Consider the following 27,397-nt stretch of genomic DNA (forward strand, 5'->3'; position numbering starts at 1 on the left):
TAACCGTTCAGGTAATTATGGGTTTCACTTCTCCTTCTACCTGAAACATCTAATCCAGCAAGTAGCCTCTTTTCAAAAGTATATTCCTGACCGCAAGCTTCCTACATTTCAACAATGCACTTCCAGTCTTTTACAACTCAGAAAGTTTATGGTCCGTTCCATCTATGATACTTTTGAACTCACATCCCGAGCCACGGCTATGTCTGTGGCGATGAGGCGATTGGCTTGGCTTCGTGTCTCAGACATTACATTACATTACATTACATTAGGGATTTCTATTCCGCCATTACCTTGCGGTTCAAGGCGGATTACAAAAGGTTAATTTAAAAAAGACAGAATTACAATGATTAGCTAGAGAGGTAAGTTGTAGATCTTAAGAGCATTTAGAGGTCGTGTTGTTATTGCTGTTTCAGGAATTTCTTGAAAAGTGTGGTTTTTATTTCTTTTCTGAATGTCCTATAGTCTGGGGTGGTCATCAGAAGGTTGGAGATCTGGTTGTCCAGTCTTGCGGCTTGAGTGGCTAGGAGGCCGTCGTGTAGTTTTGTTCTTTTTACTTCTTTGATTGGGGGGGGTATGAATGGGGAGTGCGTTTTTCTGTGTCTGGTACTGGGTGCTTGGATGAGGCGATTGTTCAGGTATGATGGGCTGTCTCCGTGTAGGGTTTTAAATAATATGCAGTAGAATTTGAAATGGATTCTTTCTTGGATTGGGAGCCAGTGTGAGTTGATGAAGGCTTCAGTGATGTGGTCATGTTTTTTCAATGAGTAGATGAGTAGATGAGTCTCAAAGCTGTATTTTGGATTGTTTGGAGTTGTCTTATCGCAGTTGCAGGACATGGAAGGAAGAGTATGTTACAGTAGTCCAATATACCTAGTATTAGGGATTGTACTATAAGTTGGAATTGTGTTCTTTCAAAGAATTTTCGGACTTGTCTCAGGTTTCTCATGATTGCGAATGATTTTTGAATATCAGACCTTGATATTAACCACCAGGACCGCCTCGCCAATACTCCCTGCCTAGGGGATGAGCTGTTTGGAGAGTCTATGGATACCACCACTCAAAAGCTTTCTGCCCATGAGACGAGGTGGGATACTTTATTGAAAAATAAAAAGAAACCTCCTCCTCTTCGTCCTTTTAGACAGCAGCCATCATATCAGAGGCGGTTTTCTGCTCGTCCAGTTCAGCCTCATCCTCCTCAACCTCGGAGGCAACGGCAACAGCAACAAAAGGCTCGCCAACAACAGCCGCCTGTCATAAAACCTGTCACTCAGACTAAGCCGACTCAGCCCTTTTGACTCTCTTCTCCAGGGCATTGCCAGTCTTCCTCCCTCCTGTCCTCTTTCACAGCCCATAGGAGGTCGATTAACCATTTTTCACTCTCGATGGGAAGTAATCACCACCGACCAGTGGGTGCTCTCGATCATAGCCCACGGCTACTCCCTCAATTTTCAGACTCCTCCGCCATTAGGCCTACCAAAAGAGTCTGCTTCCAACAAGTCTCAGTCCCTCCTTCTCGCTCAAGAGGTTCAATCCCTCCTTCTTCTCAATGCCATCGAAGAAGTTCCTCAAGATCAGCGAGGTCAGGGATTTTACTCCAGGTACTTTCTAGTTCCCAAAAAGACCGGAGACCTCAGACCCATCTTAGATCTCAGAGATCTCAACAAATGTTTGGTCAAAGAGAAGTTCAAAATGCTCTCTCTTGCCACCCTCTACCCTCTTCTCACTCAGGGCGACTGGCTATGCTCCCTCAATCTCAAAGAGGCTTACACACATATTCCTATCCATCTGACGTCCAGGCAATATCTGCGCTTTCTCATCAATCAACATCATTATCAGTACAAGGTGCTACCCTTCGGCCTGGCCTCCTCTCCCAGGGTATTCACCAAATGTCTGATTGTGGTAGCGACCTATCTCCGCTCTCACAACTTTCAAGTCTTCCCTTATCTGGACGACTGGTTGATCAAGGCTCATTCCCCTCAGGCGGTTCTGCTTGCCACCAATCTGACCATTCACTTCCTTTGACTGTTGGGTTTCGAAATCAATCTACCCAAGTCACACCTCATTCCGACCCAGCGACTTCAATTTATTGGAGCCATTTTGGACACTGTTTTGATGAGGGCATTTTTTCCATCCAACCGCCTTCAGACCATCCTTCATCTCTGTCGGCAGGTGTTTCAACAGATTACCATCTCTGCCAATCACATGATGGTGCTCTTGGGGCACATGGCTTCCACAGTGCATGTCACCCCCTTCGCACGTCTCCATCTGCGTACTCCGCAATGGACTCTAGCGACCCAGTGGTCACAAGCGACGGATCCTTGCTCACAATACATATCTGTGACCTCGTCTCTTTGACAGTCGCTTCTTTGGTATTTGACATCTTCAAATCTATACAGAGATCTACTGTTCCATCTACCTCCTCATCATTTTGTGATCACCACAGACGCCTCCCCTTATGCCTGGGGAGCTCACCTGAACGAATTCCAAACTCAGGGCTTTTGGACTGCCCAGGAAAAGAAACACATCAATTTCCTGGAACTCCGAGCAATGTTTTATGCCCTCAAGGCTTTTCAACATCTTCTCTTTCCTCAAGTACTTCTCATTTGCACAGACAATCAAGTTGCAATGTATTACATCAACAAACAGGGAGGGACGGACTCTCGCCTGTTGTGTCAAGAAGCCCAACTAATTTGGTCTTGGGCGACAGCTCGCCATTTATTCCTGAAGGCTGTCTACATTCAAGGGGAACAGAATTCCTTAGCGGACAATCTCAGCAGAATTCTTCAACCTCACGAATGGACTCTCGACCCTTTGACTCTCCAGTCCATTTTCGCTCAGTGGGGCACTCCTCAGATGGACCTTTTTGCAGCTCCTCACAATCATCAGCTGCCCCTGTTTTGCTCCAGACTCTACTCTCCTCACCGTCTGGCACCCGATGCATTTCTCCTGGATTGGACCAATCTCTTCCTATATGCATTTCCCCCTCTACCGCTCATGCTGCGGACTTTGTTCAAGCTCAGGAGGGAACGAGCCACCATGATTCTCATCGCTCCACGGTGGCCCAGGCAACATTGGTACTCCCTTCTACTTCAACTCATTTCCAGGGATCCCATACTTCTTCCACTGTTTCCTTCTCTGCTTTCTCAGCATCAGCAGACCCTACTGCATCCCAACCTACAGTCTCTGCACCTGACAGCTTGGTATCTCTCAGGCTGACTTCGGCTCATTCACTCCTTTCTCAGCCTGTCCGCTCTATCATTGATGCTTCCAGGAAACCGGCCACGCTCCAGTGTTATCAGCAGAAGTGGTCTCGGTTTTCTTCTTGGTGCCTCTTACATCACCATAATTCCATGTCTCTAGCAGTGGGACTGGTGTTGGACTATCTTCTTTCCTTATCTGACTCTGGTCTTGAATCTACTTTTATCAGAGTTCATCTTAGTGCCATTGCTGCATTTCATGAGCCTATTCATGGAAAACTCCTCTCGGCTCATCCTTTGGTTTCTAGATTCATGAAGGGCCTTTTCAATGTGAAACCACCTCTCAAGCCCCCTCCTGTGGTCTGGGATCTCAATTTGGTTCTTTCCGCCTTAATGAAGCCTCCATTTGAACCTTTGGCTACGGCTCCTTTCAAGTTTCTCACTTGGAAGGTACTCTTCCTTATTGCTCTCACCTCTGCCAGGAGGGTCAGTGAGCTCCATGCACTAGTAGCTGATCCACCTTTTACAGTCTTTCATCATGACAAGGTGGTTCTGCGTACACATCCAAAGTTTCTCCCTAAGGTTGTCTCTGAATTCCATCTCAACCAATCTATTGTTCTGCCTGTCTTCTTTCCGAAACCTCACTCTCATTCTGGAGAACAGGCTCTACATACTTTGGACTGTAAGCGGGCTTTAGCTTACTATTTAGACCGTACTAAGCCCCACAGATCATCACCCCAACTCCTTCTGTCCTTTGATCCGAATAAATTGGGGCGTCCTGTTTCTAAGCGTACGCTGTCAAATTGGCTCACAGCGTGCATTTCATTCTGTTATACTCAGTCCGGACTGACACTAGAAGGTTCTGTCACGGCCCATAGAGTTCGAGCTATGGCAGCATCTGTAGCTTTCCTCCGTTCCACTCCTATTGAGAAATCTGCAAGGCTGCTACTTGGTCCTCAGTTCATACTTTTACATCTCACTATTGTCTGGATGCATTCTCCAGACGGGATGGACACTTCGGCCAATCTGTTTTGCAAAATTTGTTTTCCTAATGGCCAACCTTCCCACCATCCCTCTTTTTGTTAGCTTGGAGGTCACCCATCAGTCAAGAATATGCTGCCTGCTTGTCCTGGGATAAAGCACAGTTACTTACCGTAACAGGTGTTATCCAGGGATAGCAGGCAGATATTCTTGCGTCCCACCCTCCTCCCCGGGTTGGCTTCTTAGCTGGCTTATCCTAACTGGGGACCGCGCGCCTCCATCGGGCAGGAAGGCACTCGCGCGTGCGCGGTGCGGCCTGCTAGAACTTTCCAAGTTCTTAGAGTGCAATCACTCTAAAATTGTCCGTACTGGGGCTCCGTCGGTGCCGTCACCCATCAGTCAAGAATATCTGCCTGCTGTCCCTGGATAACACCTGTTACGGTAAGTAACTGTGCTTTGTCTACATTTGATTTTTAAAATTAATCTTAGAAAAACAAATCTTTATTGCCTTATAGATTTGTACTTCTCTACCCCCCCATACCACGCTTGCACCCTCCCTTCCCCCCTCCCATACCTGTTAAAATTCTTCACCAGTGCGAGCTACTGCTCTAGTTTGTTTCTTGCACAGGCCTGGCTCCCTTTGAAATCACTTCTAGGTCGCAGAGCCAGGAAGTGATGTTGGAGGGAAAGCCAGCTTGAGCAGTAGGCAGAGAAGCTACTCACGCTGGAGATTTAGAGATACGGGGGTGGGAAGGGACAGTGTAAATGTGGTGCGGGGGCGGGAGTGCCAGTGCCCCGAGTGTCTCCCACCCTTGCTATGCCACTGACACAAGACTCAAGCAATGTATTTGAATCTTCCGCCCACCCCAAGAAAGAGACTCACTTAATTGTTTTATAAACCACTTCAAATCCTTTGGGAAATTTAGCAAGTATACGAGGGCTGTTCAAAAAGTATCAGACCTTAATTTTTCTTGTGTAAACAAATAAAGCTATAGAGGCGTGGTTTGGTGCCCGTATGCTTGAATTTTTTCCCGCCTACAGAAGCGGTCAGTCATCGGCAGACCGCCAATGAGTGAGGAAGTGTAAGTGAGCGCCATCCGATTTCACCAGTCTGCATTTTAAAACTTTTACTCAGATGATTTCTTAAAAGTAGTTGTTTTTGAATCAATTTTGTATGGCAGGTAGGAAACAAAAGGTAGGGTTGAAGGGCCATTACTCTGACTGGAGGAGAGTCACGAGTGGTGTTCTGCAGGGCTCAGTGCTCGGGCCGCTGTTATTTAATATATTCATAAATGATCTAGAAACAGGGACGAAGTGTGAGATAATAAAATTTGCAGGTGACACCAAACTATTTAGGGGAGCTCGGACTAAAGAGGACTGTGAGGAATTGCAAAGAGACTTGAACAAACTAGGGGAATGGGCGACAAAATGGCAAATGAAGTTCAACGTTGAGAAATGTAAAGTATTGCATGTGGGAAGCAGAAATCCGAGGTACAACTATACGATGGGAGGGTTGTTATTGAATGAGAGTACCCAAGAGAGGGACTTGGGGGTAATGGTGGACAGGTCAATGAAGCCGACGGCACAGTGCGCAGCAGCTGCTAAGAGAGCGAATAGAATGCTAGGTATAATCAAGAAGGGTATTACAACCAGGACAAAAAAAGTTATCCCGCCACTGTATCGGGCGATGGTGCGCCCACACCTGGAATACTGCGTCCAGTTTTGGTCGCCATACCTTAAGAAGGATATGGCGTTACTCGAGAGAGTTCAGAGAAGAGCGACATGTCTGATAAAAGGGATGGAAAACCTTTCATACGCTGAGAGATTGGAGAATCTGGGTCTCTTTTCCCTGGAGAAGAGGAGACTTAGAGGGGATATGATAGAGACTTATAAGATCATGAGGGGCATAGAGAGAGTAGAGAGGGACAGATTCTTCAAACTTTCAAAAAATAAAAGAACAAGAGAGCATTCGGAAAAGTTGAAAGGGGACAGATTCAATACAAATGCCAGGAAGTTCTTCTTTAGCCAACGTGTGGTGGACACTTGGAATGCGCTTCCAGAGGACGTTATAGGGCAGAATACAGTACTGGGATTTAAGAGAGGATTGGACATTTCCCTGCTGGAAAAGGGAATAGAAGGGTATAAATAGAGGATTACTGCTCAGGTCCTGGACCTGTTGGGCCGCCGTGTGAGCGGACTGCTGGGCAAGATGGACCTCGGGTCTGACCCAGCAGAGGCATTGCTTATGTTGTTATGATTCTAGAAATGACATGCATTTTTGCCTATCACGGCAGGTTTTTACACAAAATAAGAAGTTAGGTTTTCACGATTTTAATTACTGTAAGCACAAAAGTATTCAAACATCATTTTACACGAGGTCAATTTTTATTACAAACACATTTTTAAAATACTGTAAAGAACTGTCCTAATTTATTTAATGACTACCCTTTAACAAAACAAAAAGCAAAGAATGTTCCATTAATTTATTTATTTATTCTCCAAATTCTTTATTCATTTTCCTTGGAGAGCTCAGAACACCCTCTCAGTGAACCTGGCTAGAGGAAACAAAAAATGCCTGTATCTTGTTGTGATTTACAGGCCTCCAAGACAACAGGTAGACAAGGTTATGGAATTAATCGAAGACATCGAAAACATCACCTTGCTTGGTGACACAGTACTGTTAGGGGACTTCAATATGCCCGATGCAGATTGGAATGCACTTACCCAGAGCACGTGGCAGCTGAGAGGAGAGGCAGGAAAGGGAGAAAGAGGAGCGGAGCAGTGCGATCGGAGGAGGCAGAGGGAGAGAGACAGCGGGCGGAGAGCGGTGCAGGGAGACTAGAGTCGCGGGGCAGAGGCAAGAGTTAGCTCCGCCCACCCCCTGACATCACCAGACCGAACTCTCCATATAAGGGGAGCAGCCAACGGCGAGGGGCTCAGCTGGGAACAGTATTCGGGCCAGTGGCAGGAGATAGGCAGAGCTGTGCCTAGCGAATCCAGAGCAGGTGGCAGCTGAGAGGAGAGGCAGGAAAGGGAGAAAGAGGAGCGGAGCAGTGCGATCGGAGGAGGCAGAGGGAGAGAGACAGCGGGTGGAGAGCGGTGCAGGGAGACCAGAGTCACGGGGCAGAGGTGAGAGTTAGCTCCGTCCACCCCCTGACGTCACCAGACCGAACTCTCCACATAAGGGGAGCAGCCAACAGCGAGGGGCTCAGCTGGGAACAGTATTCGGGCCAGTGGCAGGAGATAGGCAGATCTGTGCCTAGCGAACCCAGAGCACGTGACAGCTGAGAGGAGAGGCAGGAAAGGGAGAAAGAGGAGCGGAGCAGTGCGATCGGAGGAGGCAGAGGGAGAGAGACAGCGGGCGGAGAGCGGTGCAGGGAGACCAGAGTCACAGGGCAGAGGCGAGAGTTAGCTCCGTCCACCCCCTGACGTCACCAGACCGAACTCTCCATATAAGGGGAGCAGCCAACGGCGAGGGGCTCAGCTGGAAACAGTATTCGGGGCAGTGGCAGGAGATGGGCAGAGGTGTGCCTAGCGAACCCAGATCACGTGACAGCTGAGAGGAGAGGCAGGAAAGGGAGAAAGAGGAGCGGAGCAGTGCGATTGGAGGAGGCAGAGGGAGAGAGACAGCGGGCGGAGAGCGGTGCAGGGAGACTAGAGTCGCGGGGCAGAGGCGAGAGTTAGCTCCGCCCACCCCCTGACATCACCAGACCGAACTCTCCATATAAGGGCAGCAGCCAACGGCGTGCAGCCGTTCGGCGCGCGGCAAAGGCGCTCGCCTTAGCGAGAGCGCCTTTGCGAAGGAGCCTTGAGAAGGAGCCCAGGCAGCCCAGCAGCTAATCTAACTTCTAAAAAAAAAAAGATAAAACCAAGGTACTTTTCTTCTCTTCTCATTCTTTCTCTCTCTCTACTTTTTCAGCTAGCTGCACGCCAGGCACCACTCTCAATCACCGGGGGACCACAGGAGCAAGGATAAAGAAATGGAGGCTACAGAAACCCAGGGGAGCTACCCGGTATACTGCATCGAGTGTCATATGTATGACTACCTCCCTTCTGGGAGGCAGGCGTACATATGCGGTCGATGTCAGGAACTGGATAGCCTGAAGAAGGAGGTCGGGAGACTACAGATTCGAGTACAGGAACTGGAGGGACTGTGCTCCATAGAGGAACAGTGCTGGGCGACTGAGGACTTCGCCAGAGAGGACCACATCACGGAACAAGTTAGAGAGCTCGAGAGATTCATCGAGGAGGCCTGCAAGATGGTGGAGGCACAGGACCACCAGCACATCAGGGGATAACTAACAGTCAGAGGACAGGCACCATGGGAGTAGGACCTTGCGGAGAATCTGGACAGGCAGATGAGGAGGAGACCCAACAGAACCCAGAGGAAGGACTAGCGGACTGCGCCACTGACACTGACCTGAGACCAAAGAGACAGTTGAAGAAGGGGAGATCTGCTATTGTAGTGGGAGACTCAATCCTGAGAGGAGTGGACAGTCACCTAGCTGGAGGGAGAGAGGACCGACTAGTGACATGTCTCCCGGGGGCAAGAACGAAGGACGTCATCGACAGAATTGAGAGGATCCTGGAAGGGGCCGAGACGGAGGAGACAGCTGTAGTAATCCATGTTGGAACCAACAACGTCAGCAGGAGGAGCTACAACAGGACTGCACTAACTGATCAGTTCAGGTTCCTGGGGAGGAAACTGAAACTGAGGGCAAGGAAGATAGCCTTCTCAGAGATCCTGCCAGTACCGAGAGCAGACGCAGGGAGGCAGAGTGAACTACAAGCAATAAACGGTTGGCTCAGGAGATGGTGCAAAGAGGAGGGTTTCCTTTTTGTTCGGAACTGGACAACTTTCTTGTGGAAGAATAAGCTCTACAGGAGAGACGGACTAAACTAAACTAAAACTAAACTAAACCTTAGGTTTGTATACCGCACCATCTCCGCAAGCGCAGAGCTCGGCACAGTTTACAGAGGTTGAGAGGAAAGGAACTACAAAGAAGGGATATAGGAGAGGGACTGAGAAGATAGAGAGGGACAGGGTACTAGAGAACAGGAGGTGATTAGATTTTTGAAAAGAGCCAAGTTTTCAAGTGTTTGCGGAAGGATTGGAAGGAGCTGGAATTTCTGAGCGGGGATGAGAGGTTGTTCCAGAGTTCTGTGGTTCTAAAGGGGAGGGATGTTCCAAGTTTTCCTGCGCGGGATATACCTTTTATAGATGGGAAAGATAGTTTCAGTTTTTGGGAGGATCTAGTAGAGAGCGGGTTTGAGGAATTCCAAAAGAGTGGGATAACGGGAGGAAGGACGCCATGTAGAATTTTGAAGGCTATGCAGGCACATTTATAGAGGACTCTGGAGTATACTGGGAGCCAGTGAAGCTTGGAGAGGAGTGGGGAGACATGATCGAACTTGCCTTTTGCGAAAATAAGCTTGGCCGCAGCATTCTGAATTAGCTGAAGTCTATGGAGGTTTTTCTTAGTTAGGCTTATATAGAGGGAGTTGCAGTAGTCCAGTCTAGAGAGGATGGTGGATTGAACGAGGATGGCGAAATGAGAATGATGAAAGCAAGATCTTACTTTCCTCAACATATGGAGGCTAAAGAAGCATTTTTTTACCAGGGAGTTGAGGTGATCGTTGAAGGAGAGAGAGGAGTCTAAGATGATGCCTAGGACTTTGCTTGAAAACTCAAGCTGAAGAGTGGGGATGGAGGTGGGTAAGTGATCAGAGATTGGGCCGAGCCAAAGTAGTTTTGTTTTGGACTCATTCAGTTTCATTTGTACAGATTGGGCCCAGGATTGGAGGTTCGTAATACATGTGGAGATGTTCTCAGCGAGGTTAGAGAGGTTCGAGTCGGTCTCAAGGAGGATGAGGATGTCGTCAGCGTAGGAGTAGAGAGTTTCTAGGGGGGATAGATGAAGGAGTTTCAGAGAGGACATGTAGATGTTGAAAAGGATAGGGGAGAGGGGTGAGCCTTGCGGGACTCCACATTTCGGCTTCCAGGCGGTGGATGAGGTGCCGTTTGTGTTAACTGTGTAGGAGCGGAAGCGTAGGAATTTCGAGAACCAATCTAGGACTGTGGAGCTTATGCCTATTTCGGAAAGTTGGAAGATTAGGATGTCGTGGTGAACAACATCGAAGGCTGCGGAGAGGTCGAATTGAAGAAGAACAGCAAATTTGTTGCTAGAGTGGAGTTGTTGTACCTTAGAGATTAGTGAGGCCAAGAGGGATTCGGTGCTGAAGTTGGGTCTGAAGCCGAATTGGTAGGGTAGGAGGATAGAGAATCGTTCTAGGTAGGATGAGAGTTGGGTGGATATGATGGATTCTAATAACTTGGTTAGGAGAGGGATATTTGCTATAGGACGGTAATTTGATGGAATGGAGGGATCAAGGTCGGCCTTTTTCAGTAGAGGGGACAGTGAAATGTGTCCCATGTCGGGGGAGAAAAGGCCCGATGTTAGGGCAGAGTTTATAAGTTCGGTGAGGGAAGCGATGGCCTGTGTAGGGATATTCTCGAATAGATAGGAGGGGAAAGGATCCAAAATGCACTTGCAAGTTTTTAGTTTGAGGCAGAGTTTGGAGACTTGCGGTTCGGAGACAAGCTCGAAGGCGGTCCAGGATCTGTCGGCAGGAATGGGGGTGGATACAGGTAAGGTAGGGTTGAGATCAATAGAGGTCAGGGAATTGTAGGAGACTGTGGGAGGGAAGGAGCATCTTAGAGTGGTAACCTTTTCATTAAAGAAATTTGCAAGGGCATCGGCTGATAGAGATGATGGGAGCAAAGATGGGTCTTTTTTTGTAATTAGGGAGCGCCAGATGTTGAACAGTGCACTGATCTGGTTGTTGGATCTAGAGATCTTGTCTCCAAAGAAGTTTTTCCTGGCTTTTTTTAATGTTGAATTGTAAAATTTAATATTGGCCCTCCAGGTCTGTCTATCAGAGGGGGATTTATATTTTTTCCATTTGCGCTCCAAAGCGCAACATTTCTGTTTCAATTCTCTGTGAAGAGGTAGGTACCAGGGGGCCTTTCGGGGGTAGGAGATGGTTTTGGTGGTTAATGGAGCAAGGGAGTGGTAGGTGGACTTGGAGAGGGCGGTCCAGTTGTGCCAATGTGATTCGGGGTCTATAGGTCTAGGGTTGGAGGAGAGTTTGTTGAGGAATTTGGACCAGAATAGGTTGCTCGAGGTTTTTTTGCGGAAGGTTATGGAATGAGAGGAGTGGGGTGGGGAGTCAAGATGAGACGTGAAGACGGGGAGGCAGGTAGTCCCTAAGAAGTGGTCTGACCAAGGGACTTGTTCCCAGCGAGTGTCGTCGGTTGAGGTTTTGAAGGCGGTAAGATCAATGAAGGTGGTGAAGTCTAGAGTATGCCCTTTTTCGTGGGTTGGGGATGGGGTGGGTGAGGGGAAGCCTAGAGAGGTAAGGAAGTTGTTGAATTCGGATGTATCATTGTTATTTGTGTCGTCGAGGTGGAGATTGATATCACCAACAATCAGAAGTCTTTGAAATTTAAGGAAGGCATTTGTTATAGTCTCATAGACGAGATTTGGCCCAATCAGTTCAGCGGACGGCCACCAGGATGATCTCGGGGCTCAAGGGTCTCTCGTACGAAGAGAGTAACATAGTAACACAACCCTAACCCTAACCCTAACATTTCTTCCACTCGAAGTTTTGCCTCCCTAACTGCCATTTTGACCGCTGTAGACCTGGTCCTATATTCTACTTTTGCCTCTCTTTTCTCCGTGCGCTTGTAGGAGAGAAACGCTTTTTTCTTCTCCTTAATGAGGTGCGAGATCTCCGCGGTGAACCATTGGGGTTTATTGTTTCTTTGTCGTTTATTTACTGATTTTATGAAGCGGCTAGTTGCTTCGTGTATGGTTGATTTCAGTGTTAACCACTTAGCTTCTACATCATCGGTCTCCGCTTGGTCCTGCAGCGTCTGATGGATGAAATCTCCCATGCGTGCGAAGTCTGTGCCCCGGAAATTGAGTATCTTTGTTTTCGTGTTTGATCTAGGGAAGCCTTTCCTAAGGTTGAACCATACTATGTTGTGGTCGCTAGAGGCTAGCGTATCTCCTACTGAGACCTCTGAGACGTTTTCCCCGTTGGTGAGTACCAGGTCGAGGATCGCCTGAGCCCTAGTGGGCTCCGTTACCATTTGTTTGAGACGTGCTCCCTTTATGGAGGTTAAGAGCCTCCTGCTACCGCTGGTTGTCGCTGAAAGGTTTGGATAGGTACCTGGAAGACCAAGGGATTGATGGGTATAGATAGGAGTAGAGGTAGGTTATAGGGATAGGATTAGAGACAGTACGGAATTAGTCAGGGACACTATTCAGGCAATTAGGCCTGATGGGCCGCCGCGGAAGCGGACCGCTGAGCGAGATGGACCTCTGGTCTGACTCGGCGGAGGCAATTTCTTATGTACCGCACAAACTAGCGGCAGCAGAAGGTTGTTAACCTCCATAAAGGGTGCACGGCTCAAACAATTGGTATTGGAGCCCACTAGGGACCAGGTGTTACTAGACCTGGTACTCACCAATGGAGAAAGCGTATCGGAAGTTCGGTAGGTGATACGCTGGCCTCCAGCGACCATAACATGGTTTGGTTCAACCTTAGGAAAGATTTCACCAGATCGACCACAACAACAAAGGTCGGGGCACTGACTTCAAACGCATGGGAGATTTCGTCCGTCGGGCACTGCAAGACCATGCCGAAACCAATAATGTAGAGGCTATGTGGGCAAACCTGAAATCTACCCTACATGAAGCAACGAATCGCTATATAAAAACAGTAAGCAAACGACGGAGAAATAACAGACCCCAGTGGTTCACTACAGAAATCTCGGACCTCGTTAAGAAAAAGAAAAAAGCATTTGTTTCCTACAAACAATCAGGAAGAGGAGAAGTAAAAGAAGACTATCTGGCCAGGTCCAAAGCTGTCAAAATGGCAGTCAGAGAGGGCAAGCTTCGAATAGAAGAGAATCTAGTAAAGGTCATTAAGAAAGGGGATAAATCCTTCTTCAGGTACATCAGTGATAGGAAAAGAAACACAAATGGGATAGTACGCCTTAGGAAAGCAGACAGGACTTATGCAGAATCAAATTCTGATAAAGCCGAACTACTAAACGAATACTTCTGCTCAGTCTTTACCTGCGAGGCGCCGGGGTCCAGTCCACAGTTGCAAGCAAGGCAAAGATCAGAAGACCCATTCTGGAATTTCGAGTTTACTCCTAGCAGCGTCTACTGTGAACTATCAAGACTCCAAGTGAACAAAGCCATGGGACCAGACAATCTACACCCCAGGGTGCTTAGAGAGCTCTATGATGTCCTGGCAGAGCCGTTATCTGTGCTCTTCAATCTTTCCTTGAGGGCGGGAAGAGTCTCCTTGGACTGGAAAACAGCCAATGTAATCCCACTCCACAAAAAGGGCTGCAGGACAGAGGCTGAGAATTACAGACCGGTGAGTCTCACATCCATAGTGAGTAAACTCATGGAAACACTAATTAAGCATAAATTGGATACGATCCTGGACGAGAAGAATCTACGGGATCCCCGCCAACATGGATTTACCAAGGGCAGGTCCTGCCAATCCAATCTAATTAGTTTCTTTGACTGGATAACAAGGAAACTGGATGTGTGTGAGTCCCTAGACGTCGTTTACTTGGACTTTAGTAAAGCTTTTGATAGCGTCCCACACTGCAGACTATTGAGCAAGATGAAATCAATGGGACTGGGAGAGACATTAACTACATGGGTCAGTGATTGGCTAAATGGTAGACTTCAGAGAGTGGTGGTGAATGGTGCCCCTTCAAAAACATCAAAGGTGATCAGTGGAGTGCCTCAGGGCTCGGTCTTGGGCCTGATCCTCTTCAACATATTTGTGGGAGATCTGACTCAGGGGCTTTAGGGTAAAATCACATTATTCGCCGATGACTCCAAACTATGCAACATAGTAAGTGAGAACACTGGTCCTCGACTTGGCAGCTAAATTTCAATGCTAGAACATGTAAGGTCATGCACCTTGGCAGCAGGAATCCATGCAAAACTTACACACTTAATGGTGAGACCTTAGTTAGGACCAAGGCGGAACGTGATTTGGGGGGTGATCATTAGCGAAGACATGAAGACTGCCAATCAAGTGGAGAAGGCTTCATCAAAGGCAAGACAAATGATGGGTTGTATCCATAGAGGTTTTATCAGCCGGAAGCCCGAAGTTATAATGCTGTTGTACAGATCCATGGTGAGGCCTCATCTGGAGTATTGTATACAATTCTGGAGGCCACATTAACAAAAAGATGTGCTGAGAGTTGAGTCGGTTCAACGAATGGCCACCAGGATGGTCTCGGGACTCAAAGACCTCCCGTATGAGGAAAGGCTGAATAAATTGAAGCTATACTCACTCGAGGAACGTAGAGAGAGAGGAGACATGATAGAGACGTTTAAATATATCACGGGCCGTATTGAGATGGAGGATGATATCTTCTTTCTTAAGGGTCCCTCGGGCACAAGGGGGCATCCGCTGAAAATCAGGGGTGGGAAATTTCATGGCGACACCAGGAAGTTCTTCTTCACCGAAAGGGTGGTCGATCGTTGGAATGAACATAAGAACATAAGAACTGCCATCTCCGGATCAGACCTTCGGTCCATCAAGTCCGGCGATCCGCACACGCGGAGGCCCTGCCAGGTGTACACCTGGCGTAATTTATAGTCCACCATATCTTTATATGCCTCTCTTAAGGAGATATGCATCTAGTTTGCTCTTGAAGCCTAGGACGGTCGATTCCGCAATAATCTCCTCTGGGAGGGCATTCCAGGCATCAACCACCCTCTGAGTGAAGCAGAACTTCCTGATATTAGTCCTGAACTTGCCCCCCCTTAGCTTCATTACATGTTCTCTAGTCCGTGTCAAATTGGACAGTGTAAATAATCTTCTCTGCTCTATTTTGTCGATTCCTTTCAGTATTTTGAAGGTCTCGATCATATCCCCACGCAGTCTCCTTTTCTCAAGGGAGAACAATCCTAGTGTTATAAGTCTATCCTCATATTCCAGTCTCTCCATACCCTTCACCAGTTTTGTCGCTCGTCTCTGCACCCTCTCCAGCAGTTTTATATCCTTCTTTAGGTAGGGAGACCAATGTTGGACGCAGTATTCCAGTGTGGTCTGACCATTGCCCTATAAAGCGGCATTATAACTTTCTCCGATCTACTCGAGATTCCTTTCTTTATCATGCCCAACATTCTATTTGCCTTCTTTGCCGCTGCCGCGCATTGTGCCGACGGTTTCAGGGTCCTATCTATCAGTACACCCAGGTCCTTTTCTTGTTCACTCTTCCCCAGAGTTGCACCTGACATTGTATACTCGTATTCCTTATTCTTATTTCCTAAATGCATTACCTTGCATTTCTCCACATTGAACTTCATCTGCCATTTCTCCGCCCATGTTTCTAACCGACACAAGTCGCTCTGGAGTTTCTCTCCATCCTCCTGCGATCTGATCGGCCGGCATAGTTTTGTATCGTCTGCAAACTTGATGATCTCACTGGATGTTCCTTCCTCCAGGTCATTGATATAAATATTAAAAAGGATCGGCCCAAGTACCGAGCCCTGGGGTACTCCACTAGTCACTTTCTCCCAGTCGGAGAACTTCCCATTTATGCCCACTCTCTGCTTTCGGTTTTCCAGCCATTTGCCTATCCATCTTTGTATATCTCCCTCTATGCCATGGCTTTGTAGTTTCCTGAGAAGTCTTTCGTGTGGAACTTTGTCGAACGCTTTCTGGAAGTCCAAGTATATTATGTCCACAGGCTTCCCACTATCAATTTGCTCGTTCACGGTCTCAAAAAATTGGAGTAAATTCGTCAAACACGATTTCCCTTTCCTGAATCCATGTTGACTGGGTTTCATCAAGTCGTGTGCGTCCAAGTGCCGGACTATGCTATCCTTGATCAGTGCTTCAACCATCTTGCCGGGGACCGACGTAAGACTCACAGGCCTATAGTTGCCCGGTTCCCCTCTCGATCCTTTTTTGAAAATTGGCGTGACGTTCGCTATCCTCCAGTCGTCCGGTATCTGTCCAGTTCTGATTGTCAGGTTTGCAAGTTTTTGCAATAACTCTCCGATTTCAACCTTCAATTCCTTTAAGACTCTCGGGTGAATTCCATCCGGTCCAGGGGATTTGTCACTTTTAAGTTTGTCGATCTGATAGTATATCTGGTCTAAGTCCACTTCAACTGTGGTGAGGCTGTCTTCTATTTCTCCTGGAAACACTTTCTCCGCTTCAGGTATTGTTGAGGTGTCTTCCTTCGTAAAGACAGACGCAAAGAAGGAATTTAGTTTGTCTGCGATTTGTTTATCTTCCTTGATGTACCCTTTTCTTCCCTGGTCGTCCAGGGGTCCCACTGCCTCTTTTGCAGGTTTTTTCCCTTTCACGTATCTAAAGAAGGGCTTGAAGTTTTTGGCCTCCTGGGCTATTTTTTCCTCATAATCCTGTTTGGCATCCCTCACCGCCTTGTGACATTTCTTCTGATCATCTTTATGTTTGTTCCAGGCTTCGGTTGTCTTTATGCATTTCCATTTTTTGAAAGAGTCCTTCTTTTCTTTTATGGCTTCCTTCACCTGTATGGTAAGCCATGCCGGTTCTCTTTTGCTCTTTGTTCTCTGATCTTTGGAAATCCTCGGAATGTAGAGATCTTGTGCTTCTGTGATAGTATTTTTCAGTAGGGACCATGCCTGATCTACCGTTTCAAGTTTGTCTACCATCTTCTCTAGTCGTTTTTCTACCATGGCCCTCATGCGATCGTATTTACCCTTTTTAAAGTTTAAGGTGGTGGTTAAGGTTTTGGCATGTTTCCCTTTCCCGATGTCAAGTTTAAAGTTGATTACATTGTGATCACTCGTTCCCAGTGGAACCACGACTTCCACTTCTGTTATCGGTCCCGTGAGGCCATTTAGGACTAAGTCCAAGGTGGCGTTTCCTCTTGTCGGCTCTTTTACCATTTGTTCCAGGAAGCAATCCCCTAGCACCTCCAGGAACTTGGCCTCCTTGCCGCAGTTGGAGGTTGTTAGTTTCCAGTCTATCCCTGGGAAATTGAAGTCTCCCAATATAATTACATTGCCCGTCTTGCATTCTTGTTTGATTTCCTCCATCATTTCTGAGTCAGTTTCCTCCGCCTGTCCTGGGGGACGATAGTAAAGGCCAATTTTCGTATCTGCGCCATATTGACCAGGAATTTTGATCCAGAGTGACTCAAGCTTCTCTTTCATTTCTGTTGTAACCATTTCAACAGAATCTATTCCCTCCTTAACATATAGAGCAATACCTCCACCTTTCTGCCTTACTCGATCTCTTCTATACAGTTTGTATCCCTGAAGTACTGTGTCCCATTTGTTTTCTTCATTCCACCATGTTTCTGTTATGCCAATGATATCCAATATGTCATGTCTCGCTATTGTCTCTAGTTCTCCCATTTTGTTACCTAGGCTTCTAGCATTCGTATACATACATCTAAGTTCCCTTCGTGTTACCTTTTTGGACCTTCTACTCTTGGCCGTCCCTATAGTTTCAATTACGATATCCTTTACTGCTCCTGTGTTATCACCCTTGTTTGCTGTGTGTTCGTCCTCTCCTGTGTCTGAGTTGTCCATTCCTGCTTTTTCTCCCTTATTGGCTGTGAGGTCGTCTTCTCTTGTGTAGGAGTAGTAGTCCTTGGCTTCTTCGCCGGGGCATCCCGCTATCCGTGCCATCGACCGGTGGTCGACTGTCGGCTTTCCCCTATCTTTCAGTTTAAAGCCTTCTCGATTGCCTTCTTCATGTTGCCTGCCAAAACTCGTGCTCCTTCCTTGTTGAGGTGTAGTCCATCCCTTCTGTAGTACTTGCTTTTTCCCCAGAACGCCGTCCAGTTGCGCACGAAGTCGAAGCCTTCTTCTTCGCACCATCGTCTCATCCAGGCGTTGATTACTTGCAATTCCCCTTGTCTCTTCCCATCCGCTCTTGGTACTGGGAGGATCTCAGAGAAGGCCACCTTCACCTCCCTGATCTTCAGTTGTCTTCCGAGTGAGCGGAGCTGGCCCTTCAGCTCTTCCCTGTCATACTTCCGCCCGCTCACATCATTTGTTCCCACGTGGATAAGCACAGCGGTGTCCTCTCCCCCTGCGCCATCTATGATCCTGGAGATCCTGTTGGTCACATCCTTCACTCTTGCTCCAGGCAGACAGGTGACGACTCTGTCCTCTCTTCCTCCTGCGGTGTGGCTGTCCACATGTCGTATAATGGAGTCGCCTACGATGATCCCCATCTTCTTTATTCGGGAGTTCCTTGGGGGGCGTAGGTCCACGTCCTTGGAGTAGGGCCAGTCTTCTTCCTCCAATGATACTCTTGAACTTCCACTTCAGGTGATTCAGGCCAGCAGCGTGCCAGATTTTAAAAGGAAATGGGATACACATGTGGGATCTCTAGGGGGGTAAAATGGAAATGGGATACACATGTGGTATCTCTAGGGGGTAAATTCAAGGGGGTGGGGTCGTTAGAGTGGGCAGACTTGATGGGCTATGGCCCTTTTCTGCCTTCATCTTCTATGTTTCTAACAGTTTACATGAATTTATTCAGTTACTCAAGCATTTTTCCCTGTCTGTCCTGGTGAGCTCACAATCTATCTAATGTGTACCTGGTGCAATGGGATTAAGTGACTTGCCCAGGATCACAAGGAGCAGTGTGGGTTTGAACCCACAACCCCAGGGTACTTAGGCTGTAACTTTAACCACTGCACCACACTCTCCCCCCCTTTCTCCTCTTTGACTTCCTTGCAGATCCTTGAAGATTTTGACTGTCCCTCTTCAACATCCAACAGTAGTTGTCCATCTCCCCATGTATCTCCTCTCCATCTCCTATATCTTGGTGAAAACATTCACCTTGCTTTTCATTATAATGTCCCAGATTTTCTGGAAAGTAGTTGATATGGGAATGTAGAAAGTGAACTTTTACCCTCATGTTACAACCCAACTTCTTGAAATTTTCCAACATTGTTTCAATAATGGCCCTGTAATTAGGATTTTTGTTATTCCTTAGAAAGTTTTCAGTAACAGATAGGAAGGCAGTCCATGTGTCTTTTTCTCTCTCATACATTGTTTTATCAAAATCTTCATCCTTCATTAGTTTCTTTATTTGAGGACCAACAAAAATTCCAGCTTTCAATTTTTCTTGTGTGATGAAGGGAAATTTCTTAGAAAGGTACTTTAAGCAGGGCCCATCCTGTGGTAGAGCCCTTACAAACTGCTTCATCAAGCCCAATTTGATGTGTAGTGGTGGAAGCAGGACTTTTTGGGGGTCTACAAACGGTTCATGCAGGATGTTTTTAGTTCCAGGCACAAAATTTTGCCGCTCTGGCTAAACACTCACATCCCAATGTCTTTGCTTTGCTCGACTGTCCCATTCACATAAAAAACAAGGCATTTTAGTGAACCCAGCTTGTTGTCCTAAGTATTTCTATAACTTTGAAGTCACCACAGATAAGCCATTTGTGTTCCTCATACTGGATATTTGTTAAAAGTAGCTTCATGTTCTTGAATGTCTCTTTCATTTGAACTGAATGGGCTATATTCCCATTATACAGTAACATGCCTTTGATGCTGCTCTTGAGTCTATAAAAAGTCTCCACTGAGTAGGATCACGCTCGTTTATGTTATTCCAGTAAACCAAGGAATCGTTATCTAATATAATAAAATCCTTATCCGCGCATGCGTGATCCCTGCCACTATGATTTCTGCTTCCGTGGTCGTGTTCTATGTGCAGCGGTGCATGCAACGATTTCCGTGGCAGTGGTGGTTTGACTCCTGCACTGCCACTGCCGGGACGCCTCTTCTCACCCCCAGACCAGCAAATGCAGCAGCCGCGGGGCATATGCTAGGCTGGCCCACTTCGATAATGCGAGGTGGGCTGACCTAGCAAAAGCCCCGAGGCTGCCTGGGCTAGCGGATGCTGGACGGGGAGCAGGGAAAGGAGAAGGGGTACTACTGGACAGGGGATCACGTAAGGGGTGCTGCTGGACAGGGGGGGAGGTAAAAGGAAGGGAGAAGGCCTACTGCTGGACAGAAGGAGCAGGGAAAAGTGCTGCTGGACAAGGGAGGAGGTAAAAGGAAGGGAGAAAGCCTACTGCTGGACAGGAGGAGCAGGGAAGAGGTGCTGCTGGACAAGGTGGGAAGGTAAAAGGAAGGGAGAAGGCTTACTGCTGGACAGGGGGAGCAGGGAAAAGGTGCTGCTGGACAAGGTGGGGAGGTAAAAGGAAGGGAGAAGGGCTGCTGCTGGACAGGGGGAGCAGGCAAGGGGTGGTGGTGGACAGCCGAGGAAAGAGAGAGACAGAAAGAAAGACAGAGAGACCAAGGAGAGAGAGAGAGACAGAAAGAAAGACAGACAGTCAGCGGCTAAGGAGAGAGAGAGAGAAAGAAAGACAGACACACACATCTATTCTAGCACCTGTTAATGTAACAGACTTAGACTAATGTGAGAATAAAAGATATGAAAAACAAGTTTAGGTATGTCAAATTGTACCATGAGTAATGTGTTCTTGGTTCCAGAATATTCTTACTTTTAAGCTGGGAGCCAAGTAGTTCTGCAGATTCCTTAGGCAAATTTAAATCATGTACTAGATCATTAAGTTCACTCTGACCCCCTCTTTTACTAAGGTGTGCTAAACGGTAACGTGTCCATAGACTAACATACACGTGTTAGCATTTAGCGCACGCTAAATCGATTAGCGCACCTTAGTAAAAGAGGCCTGAGAGAATCGTTGTGGAGTAAAGTCGTATTCAGTCTTGTACACATCATCAATATCGTCTTTGGTGATTGTGTCAAGCTCACTTTCAACATCATCTTCTTCCAGGTTCTCTAAAATAGCTGGAGGAAGAGGAGCATGCAGGTCTTCTCCATGTGGAGCTGGCCTAATGGCTGAAGGAATGCTTGGATACACAATTTGGTTCTTATTTTTCAAATTGCACCTCTGAACATTAACTAAACAGAAGTAACAGTCATTAAGGTGGTCTTTAGGCTCCCTCCACACCATAGGAATTGCAAATGGCATGCACATTTTCTTTCCTTTTGTCCACAATCTTAACCTCTCAACACAATAGCAGCAAACTTTCTTTGGCGCCCATGCTTTATCCTGGTCACCATGTTTCACTTTAAAATAAGAATAGTAAGCTTTTTCCACAAATGTAACAGAAAACATTTGGATTGTCCACACACTTGTGTGTAGACATTGTAGTACCTGCAGTCACAATAGAGAAATAAAATGAGAACAGCACTGGTAATGCAAGTGTCTGAGATAAACAACACTTCCTTTTTATTTTTTTGTTCAATCTTCTGTTACTAGCCTCCAGGTCTTTTTTCATCTGCGCAATTGTTTTGCGGTCTGCTTGGCAGTCTTGTAATCCATCCTCAATAGCTCAAGATGCTCAGTCCTCTTATTACGTGTATCCATTTGTTGCGACAGGCTTGCAGCTTCCGCTTGTAATGTGGAGATTTTAGACATGCTTTCCTTTATCAATGTTTTAATGTCTTTCAGCTCAGATATTAGAGGTTCCAGGATATCTGAAATATCCCTTTCCTTTGATGCTTTCAGTGGCGTCGGCAGGTCAGGCTTAGGCCTCTTGGCACTGCTCACTGCAAAAGCAGCCCCCAACTTACTTTGCTTTCCAGATGTCATTCTACAACTTATATATTATGCTCACTATATATGCGTATAATGAATACTACTAAATTGCCCATGTTTTATACACGTGTAACCTGCTAGTTAGGAAAAAAAGATGAGAAGGGAGAGAGCCGTTGATTCAAACGTCCATTCTGCTTCAGCGCCAAGCCATGCCCCTTCAATAGACAACACTTCCAAGGTCAAACAATAACAACTAGCAGCAATAGTTATTCCAGCCTAAAGGCTTACAGGTCTGTTTTGAGAAATTTCCTTCCAACAATGCTCATTAGCTACTGGCACAGCAATAAATCTTTGAAGTAAAATTGTGAAAAAACTGTACGTGATAAAAGAAAACTAAGAACCGTTCTGGAATCAGCATAAAAAAGTGAAGTAATATCACATATTAGTTTTCAGTCATCCGATATCATGCAGACTTTTTGACAAAATGACAGAAAAAGTTGAACAACACTACTGCATTAAATTTTGTGTAAAGCTTGGCGACAAAGCAATGGGTACCACACAAATAAAGGAGTGGTACAACCGCTTCAGAGATGGCCGCATATCAGTGAAGAGTGAAACACGTTCTGGTAGGCCCTCAATAACCAGAAATGAGATCGTCATTGACCAAGTGAGGACCCTGGTGATGCAGGATCATCGAATCACCAAGATGTACTACCAAGAGGTTCTGTGTCACCTTCGTAACGCTGTGAGATACAAACAGCCAGACCTTTGGGCAGCAGGCAATTGGCAGATCCATCACGATATCAACTGAAACCAACCACCCTATTCGAAAAGAAACTGAAAACTTCGCTCTTCGACAACTAACTCTTCTAGGATCATTTTTAACACCTGACCTTTACTTAGTTTGCCTAGGTTTTATGTTTCCTGTCCCCCTTCCACTCCTTCTTCCACCCTACCCTATTCCTTTCCTCTCCTCAAGTCACCTAGAGCCTGTTTAGGTGTGTGCAGCACACAAAGATTAGATTAGATATTGCACCTGCCCATTTTTCACATTTGATAAGGAGTTTCCTGGCCAAACACAACACACCTGTGATTCCTCAGGCTCCCTACTCTCCCGATATGGCTCTGTGTGACTTCTGGCTTTTCCCCAAACTGAAAATGCCCCTGAAAGAGACCAGATTTCAGTCAAGAGAAGACATCATGCAGAATGCGACGGACCAGTTGCGAGCAATCTCAAAAGAGGTGTTCCAGTGCTGCTTCTGACAGTGACAGAACTGTTGGAAGAAGTGTGTGGTAGCCCAAGGAGACTACTTTGAAGGAGATTAGTACAAGTCAGACCTCGTTTTGCGAGTAACGCTGTTTGCAAGTGTTTTGCAAGACAAGCAAAACACTCAAGCAAATCGTGCCTGGCAAACCGAGTGTTGAATCGATTTGCGAGCCCCTCCCTCAGAGAACCGGCATCGCTCCCACCCGCAAGCCTCCCCCCCCCCAGAGAACCGGCATCGCCCGCTCAAACCCGTACCCCGATCTGGCACCGGCATGCAACACTAACCCACAGGACGTGCTGGTGCCTGAAGATCCTGCCTCTTGCCGCTGGACTGGACCTTGAGCATCTGCGCATGCTCAAGGTCTTCTGGCTCCCGCTCTCTCTGAGATTCTTGGGAGAGCAGGAGCCAGAAGGTCTTGAGCATGCGCAGATGCTCAAGGCCCAGCCCTATGGCAAGAAGCAGGATCTTCAGGCATCGGCGCGTCCTGTGGGTTGATGCTGCTTGCGGGTACCAGATAGGGGGGTGGGCGGGTGATACTGGTTCTCGGGGGGGCTCATGGGCGGAGGGCGATGCCAGTTCTTGGGTGTGGGGTGGAAGCACGCCAGTGGCCTTGGGGGTGGAGGGGGTTTTTGTGATGTGGGGTGGAAGTGAGCAGCGCCGGTGGCCTCTTGGGGGAACCAATCAAGCGAGTTTCCCTTATGGAGAAACTCGCTTTGATATACGAGCACTTTGGTTTATGAGCATGCTTCTGGAACGAATTATGCTTGTAAACCAAGGTTCCACTGTATAAGATTGTTGTATCTGAATACGAGTATTTTTTATGAATAAACATAAGAATTGCTGCTGTTGGGTTAGACTAGTGGTCCATCATGCCCAGCAGTCCGCTCACGTGGCGGCCCTCTGGTCAAAGACCAGCGCCCTAACTGAGACAAGCCATACCTGCGCACGTTCTTTTTCAGCAGGAGCTTGTCTAACTTTGTCTTGAATCCCTGGAGAGTGTTTTCCCCTATAACAGCCTCCAGAAGAGCGTTCCAGTTTTCCACCACTCTCTGGGTGAAGAAGAACTTCCTTACGTTTGTACAGAATCTATCCCCTTTTAACTTTAGAGAGTGCCCTCTCGTTCTCCCTACCTTGGAGAGGGTGAACTATCTGTCCTTATCTACTAAGTCTATCCCCTTCAGTGCCTTGAATGTTTCGATCATGTCCCCTTCTCAATCTTCTCTGTTCGAGGGAGAAGATGCCCAGTTTCTCTAATCTTTCGCTGTACGGCAGCTCCTCCAACCCCTTAACCATCTTAGTCGCTCTTCTCTGGACCCTTTCGAGTAGTACCATGTCCTTCATGTACGGCGACCAGATCTGATACTTTTTGAACAGCCCTCGTATAAGACACCACATTAAATTAAATAAAATATCCTCCTATCGGTAGAACAGAGCATGTTGTTTTCCTCCTCTGGCAAGAAAAGCAAAATATACCAATGTTTCTTACCTTTTTAATAAATCTTTATTCATTTTTGCATCTTACAAGTGTAGCAATAAATGAAATTTAAAATTGAATACAGCACTTGAATTTCTATCATATTTAACATTAAATCATAAAATTTAAACCGGAACATCATCTACGACGTCAGAATTGACGTCGAGAAGAAGGCTTCTCGGCGGTGATTAGCAGCAGGGAGGTAAGGAGAGCGGCAGCGGTGGACCGGGGGGGGAAGGAAGGAGGGAGGGTTGTTTTTTTTTTGTGCAGCAGGGAGGGAAGGAGGTAAGCAGGCAAACAGGCTGGCTTTGGCGCAGCAGGGAGGGAGGGAGGCAGGCAGGCAGGCTGTTTTGGGGGTGAGGATGGGACAAAGTCTGAAAGGCAGTGAGGGGGACCTTGGAAGGAGGCATTGGAGGCACTAAGGACATAGGAAGGAGGCACTGAGGGCACTAAAGACATAGGAAGGGGCACTAAGGACATTGGAAGGAGGCACTGAGGGCACTAAGGACATAGGAAGGAGGCACTGGGGCACTAAGGACACGGGAAGGGGCACTAAGGACATGGGAAGGGGCATTGAGAACAAAGGAAGAAGGCACTGGGGGCACTAAAGACATAGGAGGCACTGAGGGCACTAAGGACATAGGAAGGGGCACTAAGGACATAGGAAGGAGGCACTTGGGGCACTAAGGACACAGGAAGGGGCACTAAGGACATAGGAAGGAGGCACTGGGGGCCCTAAGGACATAGGAAGGAAATAGAAAGGGACAATTGTTGGGCCTGAGTAAAGAAAGAAAGGATACACAGTCAGAAGGAAACGCAACCAGAGACTCATGAAATCACCAGACAGCAAAGGTAGGAAAAATTATTTTATTTTCAATTTAGTGATCAAAATGTCAGTTTTGAGAATTTATATCTGCTGTCAATATTTTGCACTACATTTGTCTATTTTTCTATAGTTACTGAGGTGGCATTGCATATTTTAAAGTCATCTTCCTTGACATCTTTGAACCCCCCCCCCCAATATAAATGATAATTAACATTTTCTCTGCGTATAGTGTGCTTTGTAGTTTTTTTAATTTTATGGTTACCATTATGAATTAATAAGATTTTATGTGTACATGAAAAATGAATGGAAGAAATTGGGGGCGGGGCTATGGTAGGATTGGGGCGGGACTGACAATTAATAGATGGCCCTTTTGATGAAAAAAATAAATGGTCACATTAGGTATGCAGTTACTGGTGGCCTAGAGGAGAAAGGGACATGAGATATGCAGTTGTTAGTGGCAACATTTGGAAGGGGGTGTCTTTTTGAGAGCTGGAAGCAAGAATGAGATGTAATTTGATTCTGCAGCCCAATATGACTTGCTACAAAGAAGAAGTATTTGGCCCAGTTCTGGTGGTTTTGGAAACTGAGACTTTGGCGGAAGCTATTGAAATAGTTAATAGGAATCCTTACGGAAATGGAACTGCCATCTTCACTACTAATGGGGCCACTGCTCGGAAATACTGCCATCTCGTGGATGTGGGACAGGTATGAAATTTGCTAATCCCTACTGCTGCTATTTATCAACTTTTTGTGCAGTTGCACAATCTGTACTCTCTCACCCAACCGGCCCTTTTCAGTGTCTCACTGGCTTACCTTACCAGACTCCTTGTATTCCTTCTCTCTTTTTGCCTGGCTTTTCTTTCTCTCTCTCATCTACATATGCAGTCTGTCACCCAATTTAAAACATTTTATTGGCATGACAACTTGTAAATTTACTGCCTGAAAAATAAATTAATTTATAAAGGAGTGTTAAAATAGAAGCGAGAGACCATTCCAGAATTCTGAGGTCTTTTTCTCCACTTTTATATTTTTGTTTATTTTTGATTTTCTGATTAATTAAGGTTTCACGCGCCTGCATTGAACTGGAGTGTATTGATAGTTTTGTATGGTGATGAGTGGTGTTTGATTTCAATTACCCCAACATTGGCTAGATAAATGTTGAATCTGGGATTGCTAGGGAGGTAAAATTTCTACATAGATGTAATAAATGACAGCTACCAGGAACCGACACGAGGCTGAGCTATTTTAGATTTAGTCCTTAGTGGAATGCAGTTAATCTCTGCGAATGAGAGTCAAATTTTTCACTGATCTTGTCAACAACAACTTGGAGCTTAAGACTCTCATCAAGCACCACCATTACTGATCTAGAGATCTCTTTGGCCCAATCACTGACTGGCACTGTTGGGGTAGTCGCCATTTTAGGAGTGCTGAGTCTAGGCTTGTCTCATGGCATCTTGGGGATTTTATGCTGGCATACCACACTTTCCAGCGCAGTGATTTTGCCACCGAATCTAGAGGTCTGCACCCACCCAACTAATCCTGTATCTGCAGAGGTTTGATTGGCAAAGGATATGGTTTGTGCATAGCAGTATATAAGAAATAAATTATTATTATTGTTTCAGAGAAGCCAGCTGCAGAGCCCTCATTCCACATGTCTGCCTAGGTGCCAGGCCTCACATGACCCCCTCACTCCCAAGCCTTTCTGCATGCTTCATCAGAGGACTGATGGGGATCTTTGAGCAGTGTAGTAGCTAGAGTTATATAGGATAAATACTGGCTTTAAATCATTTTGGTAAACAAACATTCCAGGCTGCCTCCTGGCTCCATCTCCTTTTTAAAGTATGTAACAGCGTTATCAAGAGAAATCCCCATTTCTCCGATAGCTGCATCAATATTCCTTTTTACTGTCTCTTTACGATCAATATCCTGGCACGTACAAAGTTGGAATGAAGGATATTGATCGTGAAGTGACAATAAAAATGAATATTAACCCCTGATGTAGCTATCAGTGAA

At 46.6% G+C, this 27,397-nt stretch overlaps 1 protein-coding gene across 4 annotated transcripts in view; it reads left to right on the top strand.

Moving 5' to 3' along the window:
• The window catches only part of ALDH6A1 (aldehyde dehydrogenase 6 family member A1), a 172,552-nt gene that overhangs the window by 87,629 nt on the left and 57,526 nt on the right, over positions 1-27,397 (top strand). For 3 of the 4 annotated variants that reach the window (XM_033951060.1, XM_033951056.1, XM_033951057.1), the window contains exon 10: positions 25,910-26,089. The exons of the other annotated variant lie outside the window; for it this stretch is intronic. In XM_033951060.1, coding sequence (XP_033806951.1) covers positions 25,910-26,089 — 180 coding nt within the window. The remainder of the gene's footprint in view (positions 1-25,909; positions 26,090-27,397) is intronic. 4 annotated transcript variants of the gene reach the window in all.

The sequence above is a fragment of the Geotrypetes seraphini genome, chromosome 7 (genome assembly GCF_902459505.1).
Source record: "Geotrypetes seraphini chromosome 7, aGeoSer1.1, whole genome shotgun sequence".
In the NCBI taxonomy this organism is placed as follows: Eukaryota; Metazoa; Chordata; class Amphibia; order Gymnophiona; family Dermophiidae; genus Geotrypetes; species Geotrypetes seraphini.